The 16,787-nt window shown below is 42.0% G+C and overlaps 1 protein-coding gene across 1 annotated transcript in view; it reads right to left on the minus strand.

Annotated features, from left to right (window-relative positions):
• Positions 1-1,516: 1,516 nt before the first annotated feature.
• Positions 1,517-16,787, minus strand: part of prdm11 (PR domain containing 11) — a 49,299-nt gene continuing 34,028 nt past the window's right edge. Inside the window, exons 7-8 of the mRNA XM_061221788.1 lie at positions 12,880-13,464; positions 1,517-10,019 (exon numbers count right to left, since the gene is read on the minus strand). Coding sequence (XP_061077772.1) covers positions 7,864-10,019; positions 12,880-13,464 — 2,741 coding nt within the window. The 3' untranslated portion in view covers positions 1,517-7,863. The remainder of the gene's footprint in view (positions 10,020-12,879; positions 13,465-16,787) is intronic.

Consider the following 16,787-nt stretch of genomic DNA (forward strand, 5'->3'; position numbering starts at 1 on the left):
GGCTGTTGTATTGTTGTATTCCGGGTATTCTAGCTGCCAACTGTGGTATGCTAGTTTGAAAGCTGATTGTACTCTTCAAGGGTTCTGATTATGTGTGTTCTATTGAGGACTCGGAACTGTACTGTCCTCAGGTCCTCTTAGCACTCATACTTGTGTTTGATTTGCACTTCATTGTACGTCGCTCTGGATAAGAGCGTCTGCTAAATGCCATGTAATGTAATGTAATGTAACAATCAAGGACTTCAATAGGGAGTAAAGTAGAAGATCTTAGACTGGCCAAGTCAATCATGAGACCATAACCCAATTGAACATGTATTTCACCTCCTGAAGAGGAGATAGAAGGGAAAACCCCCTCTGAAACAGACAACAACTGAAAGAGACTGCGGTAAAAGCCTGGAAAAGATAAATCAAACAGTTTGGTGATGTCAATGGGTCACAGGCTTGATGCAGTTATTGCAAGCAAGGGATATGCTACCAAATATTACGTGTTATTTACTTTCATATACTTAAATACTCTTTGTTTGGCGAAGAAAGGGCGAGGCCTTCAACCCTAAGAACACGCTCCCACCACCATGTTTAACTGTGGGAACTATCATGCTGTGGGGCTGTTTTGCAGCCTCAGGCACAGGGAGCCTTGTTCGGGTGCAGGGCGTCATGAAAGAAGAAAATTATATTGACATTTTGAAGGATAATTTGAAGAAATCTGCTCTTAATCTAGGTTTAGGTCATTGCTGGGTCTTCCAACAAGACAATGATCCAAAGCATACCTCAAAATTGGTCCAACAGTTCTTAAAGGACATCAAAACCAAGGTCCTGGAGTGGCCCGCACAGAGCCCAGATCTCAATCCTATTGAGAATCTGTGGCGGGTGCTCAAAGTGAATGTCCATGCTCGGAAACCACGCAATTTGGATTAGCTGGAACAATTCGCAATGGAAGAATGGGTCAAAATCCCTTAAGAGACATATGCCAACCTTGTGAAGAACTACTCTAAGAGGTTGTTGTCAGTTGTGGCCCAGAAAGGGTACACTATTGACTATTAATGGCCAGGGGGCTAATCATTTTAGCTGTGTCATTTTTGCCTTTTCTTGTTTCAACTCAGTGCATCAATAAAATATTCTAATCAAACTTGTGAGGCATTTTGTCTTTGATATTTTGGAAACAAACAAACTATAAACACTTAGGTAATTTCCATGGAGAAATCAAAGGTTTTGTCTGATTTCACAAGGGGGGCTAATAATTTTGGCCTCAACTGTACAACTGGGCACCTGTTTGGCAGTGAAATTCATAAGGAACACATCTCCCTGAATTGCATGAGTAAACATCCAATTGAAGGGGAACATAAAAATAATATAAAAAATATTGAGAGGCAATATATTCTCATATGAACACCGGGGAATGTCTTTCAAAATTGTTATTTTGAATATACTTTGCTATACGGATATATTTTAGTTTCTGTTGACTCAAAACAAGAGTCATGATTAAATTAACTTTTGTGAAATAAAGCAAAAAGCATCATTTCAATATAAAGTGTATCAAGTTTTATTAAACAATTCATTTGTTTGACAGAATATAACACTGTAATGTTGAGCAGTCTATCTTGTGTGTGCATATAATATATATTGATTTGTATGTCTCCAGTGTTAAATGTAAATTAGCTTTCAAACAGGTACTGTCAAACTAAAATCCATGTAAATATTGAAGTTGTTCATAATCATTCTTCCACATCCCAGCAGAAATACACACATAATTGAAGTGCAGAAGAGTGAATACCATCCACCAAACAGAAATCAATCCACCATCAAGTGATTATATTGTTCTATGAACCCAAAAGAAAAGCACCCAGTAATTAAAAAATAACTGCTTATTGTCCTTTGTCAACATATACGTATATAATCATAATTATAAGCATACTTAAGTAAATATATTTATTTTTTAACTGTAGCCTGTTATAAGACAAAATGATAGACAGAAAACACAAATTTCAAAGCGGAATTCAAGTTGGAGGCGAGAGAACGTTAAACACCGTCAGGTTTCCTTCTGAAGCGGTTTTGGCTCATTTGATCAATATCAACATGCTGGTTTTCAACAATCATATAAAAAACAGGATAAAAACTAAATGAATGCACGGCAGCAATAACACAGCCATTAGAGTGAAAATGACCACTACATACCAATGGCTAAACTTTTCTTTTTTACTATACAGATACAATGCCAAAAAACATCTGATTGAGATGCAACAGAAAGCGTACATTTTGCATTCCGATAATAAATGTGACATTCTTTTTGTACAAGAGCAGCTGATAATCTGCGATTGAAAAGAGGCCTATAACCAGATCCTTTTGTTATATCAACACACAAAGTACAGTTCCCCAATAAAAACAATCAACTGCATGAATATGGCTGTTCTGGATAGTTTCATTTTTTTTAATTTATTGAGGAAGCAAAGTTGTATTCATAAAGAGGGGAGGGGGTGTTGGGGAAAGCATAAAATAAAAATAAAAGCTGGAGCCAAGTTTTTCCTAAAACAAACCTCACTGTGAGGCAATACCACATATACTCGTGTAAAACTCTGATGGTCAGCTTCTGTGTTCCATTCTCATTCATGCTTTCTTACTGTGGTCTAGTTTGTAACAGTGGGTTCAAGGGATGTTTTTGTTGCTAGGCTACCTACGGGTGTTCTAGTCATCCACATGCCTTCGTGGAAAATTCACAATGAGCCAAGCAGCATACTCCAAGCTATAACACAGGGAATGCTAAGAATACAGAGGTGACCATCTAGTTAGCACATCGATCTGTGGTAATACTAGTTTCACTAGCCATTTGCTCTTGTATAAAATAATAAAAAGCATATAAAATAAGCACATAACTTTCAAAGTGCAATGTCCAAGGTTATTATATTTATAATTTTAAGATTCTAAAATTACGAGATAGCTTCATTGCTTTAATGTTTCAAATGTGGCACCTCAGGCACTAACATTGTACAAAAGTCAGCAATACAAGTATCCAATGTTTGCTTAAAAGTCTTAAGCTTGTGATTTAAACCATGCATGTATTTAAAATCATGACAAGTAGCAACACGGTTTTTGTGTCAGGATAAATTAATTGGCTAAATAGATAAAAGCATTTATTCATATCAGAGTATATGGGTGTACAAGTGTTTAGAGGGCAAGCAAAGTAAATAATTTGCTTGAAAGTCTTTTTTAACAGCAGCCACTTGCAGCTCTTTAGCAGCGCTGAATCTGTCCCTTGTCTGGTGTCTGTTCGATGCTGTCTCAATCTGTATTGCCTCAAGCAATCTTTGTCCTCCAGGCACCTAGGGGGAGCACTACTTCATCCCCACCATCTATTACCCTCTCAGCTCTGTCTAAATAAAACAGAAATATCAAACAAGGGCAAGTGTTCACCTGAAAATATAGATGTTCGGCCCTGACTACAATGGCATAGATGTCTATAATTTGTGACTTACAGTTGACTCAGCAGGGGCCAATCCCCCCTGGAGCAATGTGGGGTTAAGGGCCTTGCTCAAGGGCCCAACAGCTGCACAGATCTTATGGTGGCTACACTGGGGCTTGAACCACCAACCTTCCAGGGCCCAGTCATGCACCTTAGCCACTAGGCAACAGGCTACTCTGCTGTAAAAGTCATTTTAGAATCTGGGTGAAAGTATTTTAGCCAAGAAACCATAAGGACAGTTTAGAGTGTGACACAAGAGGATCAGGTCTTGTTTCATATATGTTGGATTAGGTTCTTAACCCACAGCCAACATTCACATGAAAAGGTAATCTCTCATACTCAAACACAGACGGGTGGAGATGATTCAAAACTAGCAGAAGACTGAAAGGGACAGAAAGAGAACTTAATTTCATAAAAGGACAAATAGGAGGAGGCATTTGAGCAGCAACAGGGTTGTGTTTTCATTATAGCATTAATGGTCAGTTCTAAAAAAATCTAAGCCAACATTAAACCTCCCATGCAGACTTGTTCTAGTACAAAATACCTTTCATTACAATCTCTAAAGGCAAGTAAAGTATGTATCCATGTGCAAGCCGATGTTCACACTCTCTCCAGTGTGACACGAGTGTGCAGGTGTACAGCATCTTCCTTCCTTTGATGAAGTGGATTTAGTCACTTGGCACACAGAAATGTTTCCTGGCAATCCCACAAACACCAGCATTCACAATACTCCAAAAAGACCTTTCTGTACTGCATTGATATTCATCAGCAAAAGGGATGTTTACACTTGAGACTTTTCTTTACACTCAGGTTATTATATTAAGCAATTAAAAATAATATTTGGAAAAAAAAAATCCTTTTATTACATTATTCACGTTGACAAACACATTCCAATTTCCAGTCAGCTTGGAAACTGCAAATTTGGCAAGTAGGCTTAGAGCACTTCAGCAGCATTTCTGGCCACACGCAGACAAGTGTGGGACCAAAGAGACCACAGAAAACACTAACTAAGGGTCAATGAAGCACAAAAGCCCTGGTCTGAATTTACAAAAATTGAGCTTTTTTCATTTTAACAGAGACATTCGTCACCCACCGTGTTGGTTTACAATATTAAGAACTACCAGTATTGCTGTGCATACACATTTTCTGTATTTCCATTTTAGTTTGATCAGAAACAATCTTGTTCAGGTTTGTTGTTAAGGTTTAACTGGGGAGACACCAAAATAGTCGTCTTTGGAAAGAGCACTACTTTAAGCACGAGTTCAAATAACAAATGCATTCTATCAGCATTATTTCAATAAATGAAACCTCAACGTGAGCTGAATATGTAAGTAGCTTAATATTGTAAGCTTATTCAATATTCAATCTTAAAGTGATTGCATGTGCAAAACAGCACAAACTAAATGTGCAATATCTATTCCATATTCACTTACATTATTAAGGCATGTTTTATTGGTCAGGTGACTTACTGTTTCATTTGTACCAAGCTCAAGCATATGAAACTGTCTTCACAAAAATTACTGTGAATGAATTTGAAATGATATTTTCATATGAAAATACATTTTTCTTTAAGTTTATAAAGACCACTATGAAATTAAAACAACAGCAGTTGCATGCCTTAAAAACTAAATCACAAGCCACAAGTCACCTGTATCAACACAGACAGAATTAACAATGGGAATTAATAGCAAAGATTTGGTGGCACAATCATATATGGCTTTCAACATGAAATATGTAAATACAAAGCTAAACATTGAAAAAAAGTCATATACATATAATGCTTAGTATTACTGCAATGAGACCACCAGAAAATGTTTTTTTGAATTGTTTCACTTGTTGACCCTTGGCAAGGAGAGAACAGGAAGTGAGTATACGGCCCCTGAGGCTGGTAGCACTCGCCTCTTATCAGACTTAGCAAATCAATATGCGGTTGCGCAGATGCATCTATCCCAACTGCACAACACATTTGTGGCATTCCCTAATTGCTTTTTGTGACTGAGTTTGGTTAGCTACAGCCCTCTAAGCAAAGTGCAATTTCAGCAAAGCATCTCTTCTCATACAAAATCCACAATTAACATCATAAGAAAGTGGCACATTTTACCACAATTGGCCATTACTAGGGAAATTCATCCAGACAATAAAAAGTTAAGTGCTATACATTTTGCAATTGCATTTTCCAAACACTGAGGTTAGCAACTGCAACAAACTGTAAAAGGTTTCTCCTGTGTGGATTTTTCTCAAATGTAAATGATTAAGGGCCCCATTTTAATGATCTTAACGCATAGCCTAAAGTGCAAAGCGCAAGTACATTATTGAGGGCATGGTCATATACACTGTTGCTAGTTTAATTAATGGCAGATGGACTGAGTGCAAAGTATGGCACGACGTTCAAAAGGGCTGAACTTAGTGGCTTAATTAAATTAATACGTGTGTCTTGGGTGTAACGAGTGATAAAACAAGGGTCATCTTTAATTTCCTTTAAAGCCACCTGCGTTTGTACCTTGGTGGATTGCGATTATCAAGGTGGATTTAGCAAGACTTCTAATGAGAAAGACCTGCTTGTGTGAGTCCATTAAAATTCTCAGAATTGTGTAAAGTGACACAAATCATTTAGTAATTTTTTTAAAAGGTTTATTTTTTTCTTTGATGATTTTTAGTTTTACCAGCAGGGTTTTAACTGCCGGAATTATGGAAACCTGTTCATTGTATGTGAAGAATGAAGAATAAAAACAGTTAATCTTTGATTTTGAATCATATAAAAAAAAAAAAACTGGACCGTATTTGAAAAACATTGCAATGCATTAAGGTGATTTAAAATGTCCAAATAAATATTTCCTGGACAAAGCTATGACAAAAATGTGGACTTTTTCTAAACTAATCTGTGTGCTAGAAATGCTACAGATGGCAGCTGATTCGTTCTGGCCCCTGCTGCTGGTGGGAAGATCTCACTTCACTAAAGGCAACAGCAGTCCATCATCACGCCTTCCTGTAATCCATCAATGTCCAAAACATCTGCGAATTCTGCCAACGTTATGTAACGCACAACATGCCGCAAAGAATATACAGACATTCAGAGGGCTGTGTTGTAATGTTCCACCTGACTTCTGCAAACATCTGTGTTTTTAGCACTTCAAATTAAGCTACAGGGCGTGTTTTCATGAGTTTTCAACTGAATGACAATTCACGTACTCTATACTTGTCATCAGCCATGTCTTTAGCGGATAGCCAGCTACGGCTCCAATAGGGATCCTCCTGGGAGACTGCAGTACGGACAGTGCTGGCCAATATAAGTCATGTCTTCATCCAGGATCATTTTTCAAATACGTGTGTAACCTTACATAGCATTGCAACATCTCCTCACCAGGATTTTTATTTGAGTTTTATAGAGTTTTAGTTGTCGTTATCATAATGTGATTGTCTAATTTAGATCAATAGTACAACATGTATGTTTATTGTGTTTTTTCATATACAAAATAATTATCTTTTACATTGCAATCTTGATATTTTAATGTGTGTTTGTGCGTGCCCCTGTGTGTGTAATAGACAGGAGGGTGGCGCGGGCGTGAGACTGCGATATGACTTAAGACTAGGATGGACACAACGCAAATGCTTTCGGACGCATCAAAATAGCAATACACCAACAATTACCACGACCACACCTCATTTTAAGACCAACCTGTCCACATGGACTCAAGATCATATGCTAGCATAGATGCTGGACGGGAGAATGACAAAGAAATGCGTTGGCCTTAAACTAGCAAAGACACTTGGGTTTGGGTTTCCATCACGTTGCGCCGAGTGTAAGCCCTAAGTCTCATTGGCAGGATGTTTCATTTCTCATTCCAATCAACGAAGCAGTGGCAATGAAGTACAATGAAACGCTAAGACCACTTCCTCCTTTTGTTGAACTTCACGTAATCACATAATCAGCCTATATTATAAGATATGAAGAATAGGATATTTAATTCGGCTATTTAATAGGAAATAACTTCTTTTCATACAAAAATGTCAACTTTTAAAGTCTTTCCTGGAAACGCTGCCTTTATAAAAATACCCTCATTACTCTACCTAAGGAAACATAAGTGGTTTTATGTGACATTTTGCAGTGATTTCGTGATTATATTTATATGAATACATTTTTGCATTGTAAGTACATGCATACGTACAGATATGTATTTACATATAAAGTTATACACATATATCGTCCATAGTGCAGCGCGTAATACAAGCTAAAGTATGATTCTACTAGCCCAATTCTCTTACATAAAAAAGAAAGAAACTGATCAGCCCATCTTAGCAGCAGTGCCACCATCAGTTGGTTTGGCCAATCACATGATGGCTCTGATCACTCCTCCCCCCTCCCTCCGGGATGGCTTTTTTGGAATATGTCGGCTGAGGCCAAGGGCTCGCTAGTCGCAGAACTCCGTGCTCACGTCCAAGCCGTGCAGCACGGCCTTCTGGTCGGTGTTGGACATCCTGCTCAGCATCTCCGCCGACAGTGAGAAGCTGTTCCCAGACTTCTCCTCGAACCAGCTGTCCAGGGGCCTTTTCCCATCGAAGCTGGCCATGGGAGGGCCGTTGACAGCCAGGGTCAGCAGGTCATTGAGCTGCTCCAGGGTGAGGCGGGCCCGGTTGTTCTTGCGCACCTTCTGCAGGGAGACCCGGCCCTTGTCGCAGCAGGCCGTAGAGGTGGGCAGCACCCGCAGGATCTGCACGATGCGATTGAGCAGGGGGAAGCGCTGCCTGTAGCGGCATATGTGGCCTATCACCTCCTTGAAGCCGTTCATGCTGAAGTAGTCGGCTTTCAGGTCCCTCCACTCCACCACCAGGCTGCCCCGGGGGTCCCCCCTCTCGCGGCAGGCTTCCCGGGCCACGGAGGGCACGGTCTCCAGGTGGTCGAACATCAGCAGGATCTCCTCCTCCCCGTAGGCCCGGAGGTCGTCCTCGTTGCGCGGCCAGGTGGCGAGGTCCAGCACGCGGCTGGCTTTGACCACCGTGCGACTGCGGGCGTCAAAGCGCTGGGCCAGGATGCCCTGGCTCTTCTGGCAGATCTTCTCGCGGATGGACTGGAACTTGGACTCGGCCACTCGCAGGTTCTTCAGGTCCACGCCGTTGAAGCTCTCCCGGAAGCTCTCCTCGAACTCCTGCAGGTACTCGCCGGGGGAGTCCACCAGCTGTCCGATCTCCCGGATGGCCTCCTCGATCTTGGAGTCCACCTGGGAGATGAGGAGGTAGTCCCCCTGGAAGACGAAGGCCAGGCGCGAGAGGACAGCGATGACATCCAGCAGGAAGTAGATGAGCTTGACGGACTGGTAGTCCAGGAGGAACTGCAGGAGGGCCAGGGCGATGGCCGCAGCGTCCGCTCTCTGTGTCTGACTGCTGATCTCCTTCAGGTGGGCCACCACCTCCAGGTAGTCTTTGATCAGGGCGTTCAAGACGTTGGGCTCGCCGATGATCCAGCGGACCGCTCGGATGTCGCCCAGGAACTCCGTCTCCTCTGACAGCGTGGGGGCAGTGGCCTTCAGCTCCGCCATCATGCGCGGGAAGTAGCGGTAGAAGCTGAGCAGCTGCTTCAGGTTGTTCTCCAGGTCCTCCAGGCAGGAGAGCTCCTTCCCGCTGATGGCGTCCAGCACCTCCAGGTGAGGTCGGTGGATCATAACGGGAAGGCACAGCACCCAGGGCAGAGTTTTCCTCATGGTGATGTACAGGTTGGCCCTCAAGCCGGCGGAGATGTTGGACCCGTCGACGCCCAGGCCCACCACCAGCACGTCCTGCAGCCTGAGGCCCAGGATGGCGAAGGCGCGGTCGATGGCCTGGACGTACCCGTCGGCGGAGGTGCAGCTCAGCCCCTGCAGGGAGAGGAACTCGGTGGCGGGGGGCCCGTCGCTGGTGATGAACTGCACGTAGACGGCGACCGTGTCGGCCAGCAGGTCGTCGTTCTGGCCGTCCATGATGATGCTGAGGAAGGGCGAGAGGCGGATCCTCTCGGCCAGGTCCTCCTTCAGCGCCCGGGCGATGTGGTGGATGAGGATCTGGCAGTCGCCCTCGTTCAGGTACTGGTCCACCACCTTCAACTCACACTTCTTCAGCAGCTCTGCCAGGGGCCGCAGGTCGGAGAAGGGCCGGCCCTCCAGTGCCAGGTGGTAGGCGGCGTTGAAGAGCAGCGTCATGTTGCGGCACATCTCCTCGGTCTTCTCCGGGTGCATGCGCAGCTTGTAGAGCTGCAAGCACTTCTTGTGCAGGTTGCTTTGGCTGTGCAGTTTGATGGTGTGGATCTTGAACTGCTTGGAGCCCACGATGAAGGCGGAGGTGCGCGAGGACTGGACGGTGTACTGCCGGCAGACGTGGCACCACATCTCGTTGAGCGTGGGCGAGTAGCGCAGGAACCAGAACTTCTTCAGCCACTCCTGCTTGAAGCGGCGGATGCGCCGGCCCGGCCCGGAGGACAGCTTGGACGAGTCGTCAGCGGCAACCATCAGGTCAGCGGCGATGGACTCGTCCGCAGAGTCCACGTCCTGGTCGTCCTCGTCCAGCACCACGGTCACGGGAGTCATGGCCTCGGTCACTGCGGAGGAGGGGACAGGACACACAGGATTCAGTTCTCACACCCAGGTGAGGACAGCACCTTCATAGAGACATGCTCGACATGTGAGTTTTGCATGTATTTATTTGATATGGAATAGAGGTTGCTCACTATGTCCAGTATTTGCATTTTGTTACTATATACATTTTTGTATTTCAATTTAATTTACACTTGCCCATCACTGCTCACACACTGTACAGATGTTCCTAATAAAGTGCTTGTTCACTATATGCATACCATGACAATGTAAAGGAAAAAAACCCCCCAAAAAAACAGTTTGAATTAATAAAAGTGTATAGATAGAACTGAAAATCATTGCATCATTAAAGCAGGAGCTCTGGATGTTTTCTAATAGATATGGCGGTCCCATCCTTTTTATTTTGGAACGGCAAAGCAGTATTTGTAATCCAATCACTCCAATTTCCACTGCTGATTCAGGACACCATCAGAAATGAGCACATACATCATTGGAAGCATGTGTAGCAACCGGCTGCTGTTTGTTTTCACCCAGTCATTTGCCCCTATTCATTCAACATTGGTTCCATTTACATGTCTTTACAATTCTTCACAAACTCAGTTGGGCAACTTATATTTAGTGTTTGCTTAACTCGCCAGACCGAGTTTCTGAAGAGAAATTAGATGCATCATTGAACTGTGAAAGATAGGGAAAATGTTGGCTGAATCCCAAACATACGGCAGCCGCCTGATTTTTCAGAGATAAACCGCCCCGCTCAGGATGACGCAGATGGCCAACAGCCAATGAGTAACCAGCACCAATCACAAAGAACCATTCAACAGGAATTTCTTCATTCCTCATTCAAAACCAAATTGACATGACGAATATGCGGCAAATCTTGTTTCATTACAAGAATTACCACAGATACAGTAAATTGGTCTATATTACACTCATGTAAAATCATACAGATGCTCTTCTCCACTCACAATGCAAGCACAGGTGCAAAGAGCAGGGATAAAGCAAATAAGACAGTGTACATTTCCAAGAGAAGCAAGTACAATAAGTCCATATTTGACTGATAACTGAACATGAGTTAAAGGAAGTATGGCTGGGTGAGAAACTGCAACAGTAATTATCTATATAAATAAAAATAACAATCCTGTGGTAATATGACGGGAGGACACAGGCCACATGATGGCATGGATTCATATTGTGCTGAGAAAATATTACCATTACCATTATTGTTTATTGCCCAGCCTTAAACAGGAGGAAAACCGCCCATCATGTGATCATGAAACAAGGACAAAAAACTCTGTTTTCTTTTTTGAAAATTCAATAAAAGCACTTGTATTATGTAAAAAATTAAAAAATAAATCTTAAAGGTAAACTTTTTCTGTCAGGTCTCAGGAGGAGATAGTATGTATATACACAAACACAGGTCTATATGAGACAACGGTTCTCAGGTCTATGAGACCAAATATTATTATTCAATTATTATTATCAATGCAAAGAAAATGTCAACATCCCACCATTTTGGACATACTGAATTAAACATGGAGCGTGGCTCTGGTGTAGTTACATGGAGCTCTATGGACATTTGCACTACCACCTACATTCCCTATGGTCCAAAGAGAGGTGAAAAGACTTTGGAAAAAAGGCTAGCTAGCGACTACTTTTGAACACTGGAAACAAACCATTATTATTATAGCCAATGTTCGTAATATAATACAAAGCATATAGTTCAAATACAACCGGCAAAATCACTGTAATCCACAATGTTAGCTAGCCAAATATTGAATAATTATTCTACTCTTTCTGCACAGTAAATCGTATCTCGTCGTAACCCCAATTGCTCACTATGCTTAATATGGCGATCACAGCCAGGAAGAAAATTTAAAACGAAAGAATTGTCAGAGATTAAAATGAAAAACAAACACTTTTTTTCAGTATTTTAATGTGACAGTGGAAGCTTTTTTTGACACAAGTATGGATAAACTTATTCAAGAGAAAAGATTTCCAGAAAAAAAGCTTGTTGTGTGACAATCATTTTCTATAATTAAAAACAGAGAGAGGTGCACTTAATTTACTTTCTATTACAAAAGCGTCAGATGAAAGTAAAGACTATTGTAAAATGTAAGGTGGGCACAAGAAGAACAGAAGAAAAGCCTTCACTCATCTCAGCAAGGACATGTCATTCATTAAGACAGAAGCTCTTTGGACGTATGCTTTCACAGTATGAGTAAAAAAGGAAACTTCCAGAACAATATGTGGGCCATGTCTTAAGATTCAATGAAGAGAACTGTCCTCATGTCTCTATCCAGGAGTCACCTTCAAAATACCAATCCATAATCATGGTCTAATATGCTGATCTCATTTCTAATGTAGGACATGGAATACTTTAGTGAAGTAACATTATCTGGACATACCATAAAGGATTAAATCAGTGGAGTGGAAGGCTGCAGTTCAGGTAAATATGGTTAGTAGGGGTAACAGGATATATGCTTCAGCTAATATTCAGCTCTATAAATGGATTGTATGTAAAAATCTAATTTGTAATCTTTCTCTGAATAAAATAATCTAAATGCTGAAAAAATTAATAAAGTGAAATTGTAATTGTCAGAATACACAGTATTCTCCATATCAACATACACATACATACAAGAGTAGAACGTAATCCAATTAAATATTCATTTTAAATTATTATTATTATTATTATTTTTTTTCCATACATGAATGAAAGGTTTGGTTTTGACCTGGAAATACACGCCATACCAGTTGTTCTGAGGGTATTACAGACCATAACAAATTATGATTTTATTATTATATACATATTTTTAGCTCTCCCTCGTGACTCTCCCCCGTGCACCCGTTTCCCACCCGACCTACCTCGCAGCTCTTCGAACGGGAGTGGGTCTGGCAGGGGCGGGGCCTGGGTATGTGACTCCAGCTGTGGCCCCGCCCTCACGCGCTCCAGCTCCGCCTCCAGCTCTCGGATCCTGCGTTTCAGCTTGATGCAGTTGGGGCAGAAGGAGGTGGAGGGGCTCTCCGAGGCCAGGGCAGGGTGTTCCTCTATCTTCACAGACCTTGTGTCAGGCTCCCCCTCGTCCCGTTCGGAGGGGGTGGGGCAGAGGGCCGCCACGACAGGTTTGCACTCCTGCTGGATTGAGTACGTGGAGCCTATTTGGAGGGTGGCCATTTTGGGGTGATTGAATAGGGAAGCGACCGGCTGGCCCCGGGTCTGCCTCAGCGGGATGGCGCTGTCCATGCCCTTGGAGGAGCCCAAAGAAGCTTCCAGAACGTCTTTGAAGATGAGATCGATCTTCTTCTTCTTGGCCTGCGGTTGACAGTCAGCTTCATCGTTGGCTTGCTTGCCGAGGCCCCTTCGACCGTGAAGCGATGACCTTAGCACCGGCCCTTTAGTTTCCTCCTGATACCGGTGAACACCCTCTGATTTGTCAACAGCTGATGGCACTGCAATACAACAATAGCAGAGTTAGCAAAATAATTAGCAAGGTTATAATGCTGTATCAGTATAGTTACATTTAATTAGTAACTCACAACAGGCAGTGGTATATTGTAATTTTATGAAATGACAATATACCACTGCTTGTTTTATGAACATTTTATGAATGAAAATTAAAAACTAAACCTGCCAAAATGAGAAATGTTTTGCAGTCTAACTTCTGTCAAAGGTGTTCCATCATCCCATCTCTAAAGTTGTACAAATGTATGAATCTAAAAGTACAATTGCAATCGCAAACATTTGACATTGTAAGTAACAGTGAAAACCTGTTTTGCTTACCTGAAGAACCAATGCTGAGAGTATGATCGTAAACAGATGAAAACATTTTCTTCCAGGCCAGCTTTTTTGAAGCTAAAAATGCCGAAATCTTGCAATAGTAACTAAAGAAACAACCCTAAAGGCATTATAACTGTCACAAACAAGATATTGTGAGAGTGCTTTTTTCCCCACTGGGGAGTTCCTTTTTTACCTCACTTGCTTGTTTCTTGGCGGGTTCAAGCCGAGTGTTTGCCCAATTTTGTATGTAAAGCGTCTTTGTGACAGTGTCTCAGTAAAAACGTGCAACAAAAATAAAGCTGAATTGAATTAAAATTAGGGATGCACCAATGTAATTTTTTAAGGCCGATACCGATCTCTTTTTCCCCAGCCATATCGGCCTATGTTTAAAACAATTTAGTACAAATACAGACAGAAGTGCTTAAGCTTTTCAGACATGCCTACACAGATAATTAAGTGATATCATCAATGCAAGCGTTAATGTAATAGCAAAACACTCCCAGTAATTAATGGATTTTTTTTGTTGTTTTGGTGTTCTTTTCCTTTTGTAGAATCATCCCCTTAACTGGACTTGTATTAAGAAATGAAAAGCAAAAATCCCTTGTGATTTAGTGCCATTCTGTTAACTTGCAATTCCATTTAGAATTTGAAAATAATTGGTTCCTTTAAACAAAACCAGTTTTAATGAAAAGTAATTTAGTCAGCAAAAGACTCCCATCGTGTAAACTTAGTAGCAATTTAGTACCCAATTTAGTAAATAGATCCTAAAATTACTAGCAGGGCTTCCAGTTGCTTCTGGGCTTTTCATCAGATCAGTTCTGTTGCCCGGCTCGTAGGTCATGGTGTGATAATTGGTGCTTGAAATACATGCTTCAGAGTACAGCTTGTGCGTGACTGACAGCGGGAGGTGCAGTCATGAGCACTGATACATTTCACATTGTGAGAAAAGGGGAAAACACTTCCTGCAAGTCCTGGAGAAAACAAGCTTCCCCATAGAGGTCCGTTCAAAACTACGACTTTACCCTGGCGGAATTAAACTATTTTGAATGCTACTTTAACATTTGAAAAATTCTTCACACTGAACTAATTACACTCCAATACACCCATTTTGTTTTCTGATTTTCCTCATTCCTATTAATTCCTTTAAGTTTAAGTATCCAGTGTGCATGCTCTAGTGCACAGGTGTCTGCTGGTTTTAAGGTTGTTCTTGGCACCAGTGGTTCCTTGATTGGCTAAAGCATCCATACACCTTGTTCTAGAGGCCTTAATTGACAGCTGTTTTAAAGGAAACAACAAAAACCTGCAGACACTGCAGCCCTCTAGGAATTCAGTTAGACATCCCTGGTCTCGTGCCAAAAGCAGCCCCAATACGCATGCTCTGGTGCCAAAAAGCCCACTAGTCATATGGCAACTTCCATGTTTTGGCTTCTAGTGCCACTAAGCAGCTCCCATAACTCTCTCTTGTGCATCTTGATGGAAACAACACGTGTAACGGAAATGGCAACTGAAATGGCGTTTCGCAAGCGCGGAAGAAAAATTTTATGTGGCCGCCATGTTGTACAATTTGGAGCCAGAGACTGCGCGGTAAGTCCACCGCGGCTCCTCCACTAATACTGTGACAGAGTGAATCAACTGTCCCTTATTCATCCGCAAAGTATTACTGTATTGTTCTAATAACAGAATAAAGTCAGCAGGTGCATAGACATTAGCTGAAGAAAAAAAAACACTGATTGCGACTACATTTTCCTGTGGGAGAGAGAGAGAGAGAAAAAAAAAAAAGACTTTAAAAAGATATTATCATACTTACATTAAAAAGGTGGCTGAGACACCTACGCTAAAGCCAGCTGTAGTGTCGCGAGTAAGCAGCATCTCTCACCAAGACCCGGAAATGAACTGCTTGCAGCCTCTGCTCTAGCGAAGGCAGTGACCACAGCATATCTATAGCCTCAAGGCGCAGAAAGGTGCGCTCGTCGGGTTTCTGGCAGCATCAAATGAGCGTGGCACAAATACGACCCCTGAAACATGCCTCTGGGATTCAATAAATATTTGTCCGCAATTTGAGTTGAAGAAAGTGAAGAAAGAGTTTGCTGCCCAGCGTCTGCTCTGCAACTGGTGTAAATCAGGCCTTACGCTTTTTTCCTTGCATTTGTAACGAGAGATTTTCAGAGGTGGGATTTGTACCCAAGCCTCTCACCCGTCCAAATATTAGTTGTACAAACGCGTTACCAGTTGGCTAAAGACAAAACCAAACCTAGCCAAGGACAACGACGTTCTTTCGAATTTGAGGGTTACGTCATCAGGGAGCGTTATTGCGGCAACCTGCCACCGTGCTAATTAGCGAACTAGCCGAGTCAACCCTGCTTGCACACATTTCTTTTCTCAGCACCACACGTGCATTATTAGTGAGAACCAACTTCGGCACAGACCCTGTCCACCTATGTGTCAGCTCCGGATCTTTGTGATGAGATCTGGGCAGTAAACATCCGGCACTGTCCTGCGCTGTTCCTGCTGCACCGGCTCTCTGAACTATATCAAAGAGAATCGGTTATTTCTAACAAGTGATTCGCAGCTAAGTAGGTCATGCTACTTGAAAGGTATTAGGGAATAGAGGGAAGCCAGAGCACACAGCAGCTAAAAGAAAACAAGTGGGATGCCAGTGCCAGAGTTTGTTGACCATTTTTTAAAAATTGCTACATTGTCTTTTAAATGTGCATAACACACCGCATTTTTCCCCAAAAAGGATCTCAGTGACACAATTATACAGTATGATGTGTAACACTTGCCTGAAATAAGCAGATTCTGATGACTCATTCTGCATATAGCTGCTTTACAGCAGACTAGCTAGCACAGTAAAGTTTGAAAATGTATGAGTCATCTAGCCAGATGGCGGAAACTTAAATCATTTTATTTCCTACACTTTATTTGCAAGCTCACTAACTAGCATGCTAATAAGGTGGAAATGTTAAATTAGTGAGTTAATTATCTAGCTAGCCCT

Source organism: Conger conger, chromosome 15 (assembly GCF_963514075.1).
Source record: "Conger conger chromosome 15, fConCon1.1, whole genome shotgun sequence".
Classification (NCBI taxonomy): Eukaryota; Metazoa; Chordata; class Actinopteri; order Anguilliformes; family Congridae; genus Conger; species Conger conger.